The sequence below is a fragment of the Lolium perenne genome, chromosome 7, assembly GCF_019359855.2.
Source record: "Lolium perenne isolate Kyuss_39 chromosome 7, Kyuss_2.0, whole genome shotgun sequence".
NCBI lineage: Eukaryota > Viridiplantae > Streptophyta > Magnoliopsida > Poales > Poaceae > Lolium > Lolium perenne.
In genome coordinates, this window is record NC_067250.2 from 94323187 (window position 1) to 94334191 (window position 11005).

Below are 11005 nucleotides of genomic sequence, written 5' to 3' on the forward strand. Positions count from 1 at the left end.
CATGGACGATGTAATCACGGAAGAGAACAATGTAATTCAGGGAACTAAAACTCTGGTCTTGTTTCAACGGAAATGAAACCAGGGGCTACCCCCTGTATTCACTTTTCAGAGACGAGAGGGCCCACTTGTCATGTCACCGGCAACGCTAGGCTCGGAGTGGCGGCCTCGCAAGTGGCCACTCATCGCACACCCACCAAGGGAGGCCTCCTCCTCCTCATCTCCTCCCTCGGTGTCGTCGTCTCCCGAATTTTTGTACACAACAAAACACCCGGTGCGTGCCAGAGAAAACAAACAGCAGCAGCAGCCAGTGTCCGTGTCCAGAGGAAGGAGATGCCGGGGCTCACGGCGCCGACGGACTACGCGGAGGAGCCGCCGCGCCACCCCGACCTCAGGATCAACTCCAAGGTTCGCCCCCTCCATCGCACTCTGCCCTAGCTGTTTGGTCGCGTGGTGCCGCGGCTTCGGCTGCGGACTCGTGTGGGGGCTTCGTGTGTCGCCGCGTCGGGGGATCGGGGGGTGCCGCCGTTTATGCCGCCGCCTGCCGATACGCGCGCGCCGTGAGCGATTGCTTAGGCCCGGATTTTTTTTTTGTTCAGTGAGGTGTGGGGAGCAGTACATGCTCTTAGTCTAGGACGGCGTGCGATCGGGTTCCAATTCCGGTTCTCTGACAAAAGGCAGACAGGTTCAGGATTAGGGCGATGCACTATTTTTTTTCCCTGTACAATCGATTCTAGTACCAGGATTGCTGCCAAGCCTGCTGCTGTTGTACAGTAGTAGCATGTAACAGGAGCTGATCCTGAATTTCTCGAAAGTACATGAATGGAGCGATCTGATTTATATAGGAAGTTTATTCCACGGATTTGGATGCTGACTTGGAACATGACTATGGTCAGCCAATTACGATGCTCTATGATAAATTAGTTTTATGTGCAGCAGGGACTACACCTTAACGTTGTCCAGAAAGAAACATGATAAATGAAACATTACTGATTATCAATGTGTTTCAGAATTTTTTGGGAGAACAAGGTCGTTCAATTGTCAACTTGTAGGGGAACCCACCGCCGCACTCTCTATCTTAGTCATTTCACAGGAGTACCATCTGATTCTTAGGAAAGAATAAGAAATGGAGGAGTTTCTTTTACTTTCTCAGTAGTACTATGTTTCTTCCAGCAACTTTATACTATGAATATTATGGCAGCGACCCAATGGGATTGTTTGTTATGCAGGAGCCATTTAACGCTGAGCCTCATCGATCTGCGTTGGTTTCATCTTATATCACACCAGTGGATTTCTTCTACAAGAGGAATCATGGACCAATTCCAAAAGTCGATGATATCTCAAGGTTTTTATTTTATTTTTGAGAAGGAAATATAGATATCCATGTATCATTATGATTTACTGCAAATCCTTGAATGAATGACTAACTCTTATATTTCTATATAACCTTTTCGACAGATATAGTGTTTCCATCAATGGCCTTGTGAACAAGCATATTCAGCTATCCATGTCTGACATTAGGTAATGTACATCTTAGCCTCTTATCACGCACCCTCAAATATTTTTTTGTTTTAATAGATAAATAATCAACATAAACTTCACATTCAGGTTGCTTCCAAAGTACAATGTCACTGCAACGTTACAGGTTCGCGACGAGTGCCTTCTATGTTTTTCCTTTAATGTTTCTAATTTCTATGGCGGCTCATGTATGAGTGCGCTAGCCAATAGTCACACTTGAGAATACAATTATTATATAATAGTGTGCAGGCAATAAGAGAACTGCAATGAGTAAGGTACGGAAAGTGAGAGGTGTTGGATGGGACGTATCTGCTCTTGGAAATGGTAAGAGGCGTATTATGATAATTTTCATGTTCAGAATGTAAGGACTTATTCTATCTCAAGATTGTACAAATGCAGTCTGATGTACCCATGCCAGTAAATAAGGATACCCAGAAGAATATGCACTTTGAGATATAGGCATGCTGATGATAATACCGTATTAATATATTTAGCACACCAGTAGAACTCTAAGGATAGCAATCATATAAGTGGAGGAAGTTTACGAGTATATGCTTATAGCTTGCCTTTTTACTACCCCTGTAATTGGATTTTCGGCTTTAAGTCGGAAAGCTTATTTGTTCGAGAAAAATTCTGAAAGCTTATTTGTTCGAGAAAAAGTCTGAAAGATTATTCGTTCAAGAAAAAGTCTGAAAGCATAAATCTATAGAAGATTTCTGTTACCTTTGTTTCATCTACTGAATTAAGAGCAATATCCTACTCGATTATTATATGATGAAATACTAAATGGGGCTGATGTGCCTCCATCAAATTTTATTGTATAAAGAGGATACGTTTTCTTCTCTTTTAACTTTTTTATTTACAATATTTTTATCCTTTGTATTATTCCAGCAACTTGGGGAGGAGCAAAACTATCTGACGTCCTTGAACTAGTTGGGATACCTAAACTCAGTTCAGTCACAACTTTAGGAGGCAAACACGTTGAGTTTGTCAGTGTTGACAAGTGTAAAGTGAGTATCTCTGTTTTCATCGACTGGCAGCAATCCTTTAGCCTACCTCACTAATGTCGAGGTGTTTGTATCTCAGGAGGAGAAAGGTGGCCCCTATAAGGCATCAATTCCATTAAAGCAGGCTACAGATCCTGATGCTGATGTCTTGCTTGCATATGAAATGAACGGAGAGGTGATTGAGCATTGTTATTTCCCTTTAACAGCTGAAAATGAATTGATATAACGTTCCTTGTGGGGTTCAGACTATTTTTAAAATCCTAGTTTTCGCTTGTTTTTTTCTCTTTTTTTTATGCTACTGTATTTTCTGTTAGTACTTCATTACTACCTAATGTATATGTTTCTTTGAAGCTGATTTTGATGAAACAGAGTGATAGTATTACATAGTGTGACATCATAACAATGTATGCCATTTTTCGCAACATAATAATGTATTACGCTTATATAGGTGTTTGCTACCTAATGCAGAATGGTGAGTGTACAAACAGCACCTGAAGCATCTCTTACTCAACATAAATATCCATCATAAGCTTATTTTGCATTGACTTCAGTGTGGTACTGTAGCTGTTTAGGACAACCAGATTGTGAAAATGAACTATTTACATCTAGTTATTCCTTCGTCAGTTTTAGATGCAACCTTTTTCTTTTGCTAAATTTCCTGCTATCATGGTTCCAATGTTGGTACATATTGTACTTAGCCCATCGTGGTTTACCATGTATAGATCATCAACCGTGACCATGGATACCCACTCCGTGTTGTTGTACCTGGTGTCATAGGCGCACGCTCTGTAAAATGGCTGGACAGCATCAGCATAATCAAGGAAGAATGCCAGGTTTACTGAAAATTTAAATGCAGCACCTCTTCATCATGTTCTCTGGGAATAAATACTGATCTCTGCTCTCAACCAGGGTTTTTTTATGCAAAAAGATTACAAGATGTTTCCACCTACCGTAGATTGGGACAATATTGATTGGTCGACTAGAAGACCACAAATGGATTTTCCTGTACAGGTATACACTGTAGTAATTCTTCCATGTTCAATCACACTTGGGTTAGATTGGTAACATAGGATGACACATGCCATCCTTATTCTTGGTGGGTTCATTTTCCTTTCCTTGTATTCTTTGGGGTTAGTCCTCAACTTTACAGAAACATGAAATTATATCATGTCATTGCTCAGTTCACTTTAGCACTTTAAAACATTTTCACCTGCAACATGATGTTTTCTGCATTTTATCTTCACAGTTTATGTTAAAAGAACACTTGAAACCTTGCACCACCATATACTAGCTAGCACTTTTGATTTACTACAGAATTTGTTGCTGGCAGTGGATTTATAGTTTATACTGGTATATTATTGAATTTGGAAACACAAAGATTGATGCACATTTCTACTGAACTCTTCTAACAAGCACTAAACCAAGTTATTGTAAATTAATTGTTTTGCTTCTGTGATTGGCAATTAGAACATTTGAAATCAAACCATCTGATGAGAATGCCATCTTAGTATATCCACAAATTAGGCAACAGAGTGCTGCATCCTATCTTAGATGTGGCTTTTTTTATCATTAGTGGAGCCAGCATTCCTCCAAAAGTTGATTTATAATAAATTAGTTCAATATATTTAGTTATTGCAGATGCACCTATAAAGCATTGAAGCACTTAATTCTCCTGAACTTCGTTTAGCTTCAATGTTAATGAACCTGAATTAGGTTTTGTGTATCTTATCTTAACTTGTTTTCTGATTTTACCATACAGTCTGCTATCTGTACCCTGGAGGATGTGGATGTTATCAAGGAAGGAAAGGTTAGTAACTTAGTATCAATTCCATCGTAGAAAGGGATATGTAAGCTGAGACTGCACTTTGCGTTGGTAGCATCAGTAAATTTTGATGAGATGTGCACACTGGTGTGCTTGTTCGATGCAGGCTAGAATTGCTGGATATGCAGTCTCAGGTGGCGGCCGTGGCATTGAGAGAGTAGATATATCTGTTGATGGGGGTAAAACATGGGTTGAGGCTCATAGATATCAGAAAAGCAGTGTCCCATACATCTCTGATGGAGCTCAAAGTGATAAGTGGGCATGGGTTCTCTTCGAAGCTACGTTGGACGTACCAGCAAATGCGGAGATAGTAGCTAAGGCGGTAAGTGAAATTCACAGTTGAATCTAGTACTGTTTATTTTTCTGTTGCTCGGATAGGTAAGTCTGAAAATGCATCTTGTGGACCACAGGTAGACTCAGCCGCGAATATTCAACCTGAAAAGGTGGAGGACATATGGAATCTGAGAGGAATCCTCAATACATCTTGGCACCGGATCAAAATACAGAATTCAGTGTGTGTAGCACAATCCAAAATGTGAAAGAAGTATATTGTTCTGCCTAGAACAAGCAGCACGCTGGTCCATACATCTCATGATAGTCTTGAAATAATAAGCCACTGGAGCTTAATTTATGTGATTTTCGTTTAGACCGTGCCACGGAACTATGTTGGAGTCTTGTTGCTGGTCTATTTTTTTTTTCTGTTACCATATCAGTGTTACAAATACTTTTGCTTGTGTTGGGTGATCTGATGTGAAGAGATTGTTACGACTTACTTTTAAAATGAAAGTTTTTAAAAAAGGCTTTAAGCATGTGTTTGTTATTTTTTGTTCGACGGAGAGCTGTTAAACTTAGTAAACCAAGTCATTCAATAGTTGTTGATAATGCGATTTAACAGAAAGCTCAGTACGCTTGTTGTTATCACCCCTGAGGCAAAAATGTGAAGGCAGGCATCTCCCTCATCGGTGCAAAGATGAAGTTGGAAGTGGCATCATAGTACCTTTGGGACCTAAGCTAAATCTCTCTCTGTAAAGACATGCTCCAGCTTTACATCTGTGCCTGAACATAAACTTAACACACCCACCATCGTACTTCAAACAGATACATTTCCTAAGTGCTTTACAGCTGAAATCTCCTCAGAGCTAAATAAGAATCCATCATTACCCAAGTGCTTTACAGCTGAAATCTTCTCAGAGCTAAAATAAAATCCATCATTTCCTAAGTGCTTCTAGCTGCTTCTCCATGCCCGTTGATATTACCCTGCAAAAAATAATGAGACATTTGAAATTAGTTACTTCAAAAATGTCCGATTACAAAAGGGAAAAGAAACAAGCCAACTCTATGCATCTATATAAAGAGTCACCACTTACAACATTTGACACTTGGTCCATGGTTGGGTATATGTCCTTGAGCATTTTGTCTAAAGAATCCTTAGCTAACAGGAGCTTCCCTTCTTTCACTCCTGATTCAGATGAAGCATTTGCTGAGGATGTAACGCCGTGAAGCTGCGGGGAAGATGATGATCCACACGGTTAATCTTTCATCAAAGATATTTCATCGCGCTCCAAGCTACTGAAAAGGTTTTCAAAATATAAAGCTTCCCAAACCAATCAATGAACGCCGCTCTCGCATACAATAGGACAATAAGCATCTCAATTATCAACTAACTTCCACAAAAAATGCAAGGAATTTGTGCAAAAAGACAGCAATTGTTTTTACATACTACCTCTGCAATAGCTGGTTGCTCTGATACGTCTTGATTTGTACTCAAATTGCATTTTGTTGTTCCCGAATTTTCAGCGGATGCCTACAAAACAGCGCATTGCAGTAAACTGAGACGCAAATCTTTCATACAAGCAGATTTATTCTTGGCATGACTACGCAAACAGTATGAAAAAATAAAGTAGAACCAAGAACATGCTAATCATATACTGGAGTACTGAACAGCTCGAGGTTCTGACACTTGTGAAACTAAACGACTACAGAAACCTTGGTAATCCTTGATCGGACTACGAACAGCTCGATGCTCTGACACTTGTGAAATCAAATGACTACAGAAACTTGCATAGTTTCCGGACAGAAAATGAAGGGAGACGCTGGTTGCTGCTCCGTTACCTGATCCTTGGAGGCGTCCTGTCGCCACTGGGGCTGAAACTTGTGCAGAAGCAGAATGAGCAACCTTTTGAGCTCGGGCAGCACCTCCTCGGGGAAGAGCTTCGCGACGTCGTCCTTTGCTACGTTTTCATGGACGCACCTGCGGATGAGTATCCTGAGGCACACCAACAGCTGCGAGCGAGCGAGCGAGCGAGCGAGAGTAGCATCAGCATGTAGCTGGGGAATGAATCCGGGCGGCCGCAGCTTGGCGCGAGCAACGGCGCGGAAAGGGGGTGCGGGGAGATACGTACGGGGTCGATCTCGGAGTCGGTGGAGATCTGGAGGATGTCGCGGACGACGGCGCGGTCGGCGGCGTCGAGGCCGGTGCGGCGGGTGCGCCAGAGCGCCTGCAGGATGTACTCCACCGAGTCCTTGGACCGCGCGCGCGCCAGCAGCGGGAGGTTCTCGTGCCCCCAGAGCGCCCTCGACGCCGACGCCGACGCCGCCGCTGGCGCGCCTCGTTGCCGCGCCTCCATCGCCGGCCGGGTTCCGCCGCCGCGTGTGGGCTGAGAGAAACAGAAGGCACGACTAGCGCGACGCGATTGCTAGTGGGCTGAAAGTGTGGGCCTTGGCCAGGAAGGAAGGGAGGACGATCATTTCAGGCAGGAAAACCATCTGCCAGCGCATTTCGACAAACAGGGCCGTACAGCTAGTAGCTTGGGATAGGACGCCCGGAGCGTCGCGCCTGATGGGCCGGCCCATTAACGAACGGTTATTAAATTATCTTTTTTTACTAGACCCTATTTTTCGTGGTTCCTGGGTGGTTTTCCATGGTTTTCTCAGTTTTTCGGTTTTCCTTTGTTTTTTTTGGTTTCGAACATTGTTTAGATTTTTTCTGATTTGAAAATTTTTCTACTCGAAATTGGTTCAAATTTTAAAATTGTTCAGATTCGAAATTCATTTAGATTTTAAAATTGCTTATTTGTTTTAAAAAATAGATTTCAAACTTTTTCAGATTCAAAATTTGTTTAGATTTAAAATTTGTTTAGTTTTACATTTTTTAAAGTTAGAAACTGTAAATAAGAAATAAAATGGAGAAAAACTAGGCCTAGGAGAGAACGGATACAGATAAATAGCTAACCCACCCGGAGCCGATGCCTCCCTGTATCACGCCGATAATGCTACACTTACGCGATCTGAGTTCCGGAAGTGTTACGAGATGAAATGGATGAAGGCGGTTGGAGCAAATCTTTTTCCCTCCCATAATATTTTTGGAACCACAATGACTCCTTAATCCCCAGGTAATCCCGTAAGTCAGATCATGCAACAATTTCCCCCGTAGGTGTAGCACTATCGGCAGCACGCTATAAGCATGCTATGGGGAACCCCTTGGGATGGCTGAACAAGGCTTCATTTTGCTCAATAAAAACAAGGATTTGTTTCCCTTTTCATTTTTCTTTGTTTATTATTCCTTATTTATATATTAAGTACTTTATTTTATATTTTGAAAGTATTCTTTATTCAAAATTATACTCGCTATGTTTTAGTGAATATGTTGCACACATTTTCCAAGATTCATCTTTGAACAAAATTAGTACAAGTACATGAGAATTATTTGATATAAAACTGGCACCATATGAAAGTTTTTTCAACGTGAGTCTGGCATATTTAATTCGTACAACATAATGAAGATACTGTTCCTCAAAATTCGGTAAAAGCTTCACCTCGAAAAACATGTGGGCCCTATTATCTGGATGGAAGGAGTATAATGTTTTTTCTAATATAGTAGACATTTTTTATCCTCGAAAAACGATGTTGAAAAATAAATCTATCTTGTTTATCTAATTTATTGAAACAAATTATAAGCACACGAACATTTTTTTATGAAACATGTCAGTAGTTTTTTGAAATACATGACCATTTTATATTGATAATGTTATAAAAAAAGTTTTACTTGAGAACCATCCGTGGTTGGATGGTTAGGGGGTAGTGGCATCCCTAGCCCACTAGGGATCAAATCTCAGGGACGCGATGTTCCTGCCGATAGCGAGGCATGTAGGAATGGTGACTTCGTCAATCTCAACACCCGACAAATCAGTCTCTCAGACTCAGTCTTTCGGAGATGCTCATATAGGTAGGATGTGCGTGTGTACGTTCATAGGGGTTGTATGTTTGTATTTGTGAGGCGTCTGCCTTTGTACAATGTTTTGCAAGGAAAATGTTTTACTTGTCTATAAAATATTATTTTGTTATATATGCTTTTTTGCAAGTTGTATGAATTTATATGCATTATACACAAGAAAACATGGCAGATCATTTTAGATTTATTGCAGATTGGCTTGAAAATGCGTAATTAAAATAACCTTTATTTCCAAGCACAAAAACTATAAGGTAGGCTAAACTAAGTGCACTAACAAGTAGAGCCAAACAAGATGAACACAAGAGATATTTCACAAGCAAGAGGAGAAACGCAGAGTTGGCGTCTGGACGACGAGAGGCGTGTCGGTGCATGATGACCCACAAGTATAGGGGGTGTATCGTAGTATCTTCGATAAGTAAGAATGTCGATCCCAACGAGGAGCAGAAGGTGTTGACAAGCAGTTTCGATGAAGGATTCACTGTAAATGCTCACAGACAAGTATTCAAGGGGTTTTGATGTAACAGATGAATAAAGTACGAGTAAGTAAAGTGCGAGAGTAATAATTGCAGCGAGTGGCCCAATCCTTCTTAGAACAAAGGACAAGTCGGTTTGTTTACTTATAATGACCAAACGTTCTTGAGGACACACGGGAATTTAGTCTAGTGCTTTCGCTACATACGGCTAATTAATCTTCATTGTTTTGATAAGTGTTGTGTGGGTGAACCTATGCTAATGTACCGCCCTTCCTAGGACTAATACATACTTGTGATTATACCCCTTGCAAGCATCCGCAACTACAAGAAAGTAATTAAGATAAATCTAACCACAGCCTTAAACTCTGAGATCCTGCTATCCCTCCTGCATCGATATACCAACGGGGGCTCAGGTTTCTGTCACTCCGGCAACCCCGCAATTGGCAAACGAGTACAAGATGCAATCCCCTAGGCCCATAAAGGTGAAGTGTCGTGTAGTCGACGTTCACACGACACCACTAGAAGAATAACACCACAACTTAAATATCATAACATTGAATATTACTCAACCATAATTCACTACTAACATTTAGACTTCACCCATGTCCTCAAGAACTAAACGAACTACTCACGAGACATCATATGGAACATGATCAGAGGTGATGTGATGATGAATAACAATCTGAACATAAACCTTGGTTCAATGGTTTCACTCAATAGCATCAATAACAAGTAGAAATCAACACCGGGAGAGTTTCCCCTATCAAACAATCAAGATCCAACCCGAATTGTTACAGCGGTGACGAGGTGCAGCGGTAGAGATGGCGGTGATGATGATGGAGATGATGACGATGGTGATGGAGATGATGTCCAGCTCGATGACGGTGACGATGGCGTCGATTTCCCCCTCCGGGAGGGAATTTCCCCGGCGGATTCCTGCCCGCCGGAGAGCTCTTTTCTCTCTGGTGTTCTCCGCCCCGCAGAGGCGGCTGTGGCTCTTCGCGATGTACCCTCTGGAGCTTAGGTTTTCGGGACGAAGGCGTACGCGAAGAAAAGGAGGCGAGAGAGGGCTGTGGGCCCCCTCCTCACAGGGCGGCACGGCCAGGCCTTGGGCCGCGCCGGCCTATGAGGTGGCCCCACCTCAGGTCCCCTCGGCTCCCCCTTCTGGCTCCCTTCGTCATCTGGAAAAATAGGATTTTTCGTATAATTTCCGTCAACTGTTGATCTTCCGAAATATTGCATTCTGACGGTGCTTTTTCCAGCAGAATCCTGGCTCCGGTGCGCGAGCCCCAAATAATCATGAAACATGCAAAATAGATGAAATAACATAAGTATGATTTCCAAATATGAAATATATCAATGAATAACAGCAAATTATGATATAAAATAGTGAAGCAAATTGGACGTATCAACTCCCCCCAAGCTTAGACTTCGCTTGTCCCCAAGCGAGACTGAACTCAGTAAACAGGACCACATGTTTATGGAGTGAAGAGTCGATAAATCAAATACGGACAAGAAGCATCATATTCATTCACACAAGACATTCTAGTGAACAACTTCCTCATATAACTCAACTTGAAACAAGTATAAGGTAATCACAAATAAAGGTGCATAAGAAATCATAGTTGGTGATGGCAAACTTCGTTCTTGGTCAGAGAACAGTTAACAGATTATACTTATCTATGGAGCAGCGCTTTCATATTAAAGCTTATGGTAAACTTGCATACTCAATCATAGTAATTATTGATAACTTTCAAAGCTATATTCATTCAGATAAAACTTGTACTAACAAGGAAGAGTAAAAGACATGATGAAGTAAATCACAATATAATGGTTTGATCACAACAACTCAAATGCTTGCTTAAGATGGAGGGGAAATAGGTTTACTGACTCAACATAAAGTAAAAGACAGACCCTTCGCAGAGGGAAGCATGGATTACTATTTTTGTGCTAGAGC

General features: G+C 41.5%; 2 protein-coding genes across 2 annotated transcripts; one reads left to right on the plus strand and one right to left on the minus strand.

The window, feature by feature from the left end:
* The first annotated feature begins 247 nt into the window (after positions 1-247).
* On the plus strand, positions 248-5006 carry LOC127316616 (sulfite oxidase). Its single transcript, XM_051347059.2, has 12 exons — positions 248-405; positions 1227-1342; positions 1456-1518; positions 1606-1642; positions 1758-1839; positions 2407-2525; positions 2602-2697; positions 3245-3355; positions 3432-3533; positions 4282-4329; positions 4451-4666; positions 4755-5006. The coding sequence occupies exons 1-12, from the start codon at positions 331-333 to the stop codon at positions 4881-4883; spliced, it is 1194 nt and encodes a 397-aa protein (XP_051203019.1). The 5' UTR covers positions 248-330; the 3' UTR covers positions 4884-5006.
* Positions 5007-5342: 336 nt separating this feature from the next.
* On the minus strand, positions 5343-7046 carry LOC127316617 (uncharacterized). Its single transcript, XM_051347060.2, has 5 exons — positions 6747-7046; positions 6457-6627; positions 6068-6148; positions 5712-5846; positions 5343-5601 (listed from the first exon to the last, which is right to left on the minus strand). Exons 1-5 carry the CDS (start codon positions 6969-6971, stop codon positions 5560-5562), a joined length of 654 nt encoding a protein of 217 aa, XP_051203020.1. The 5' UTR covers positions 6972-7046; the 3' UTR covers positions 5343-5559.
* Positions 7047-11005: the final 3959 nt, after the last annotated feature.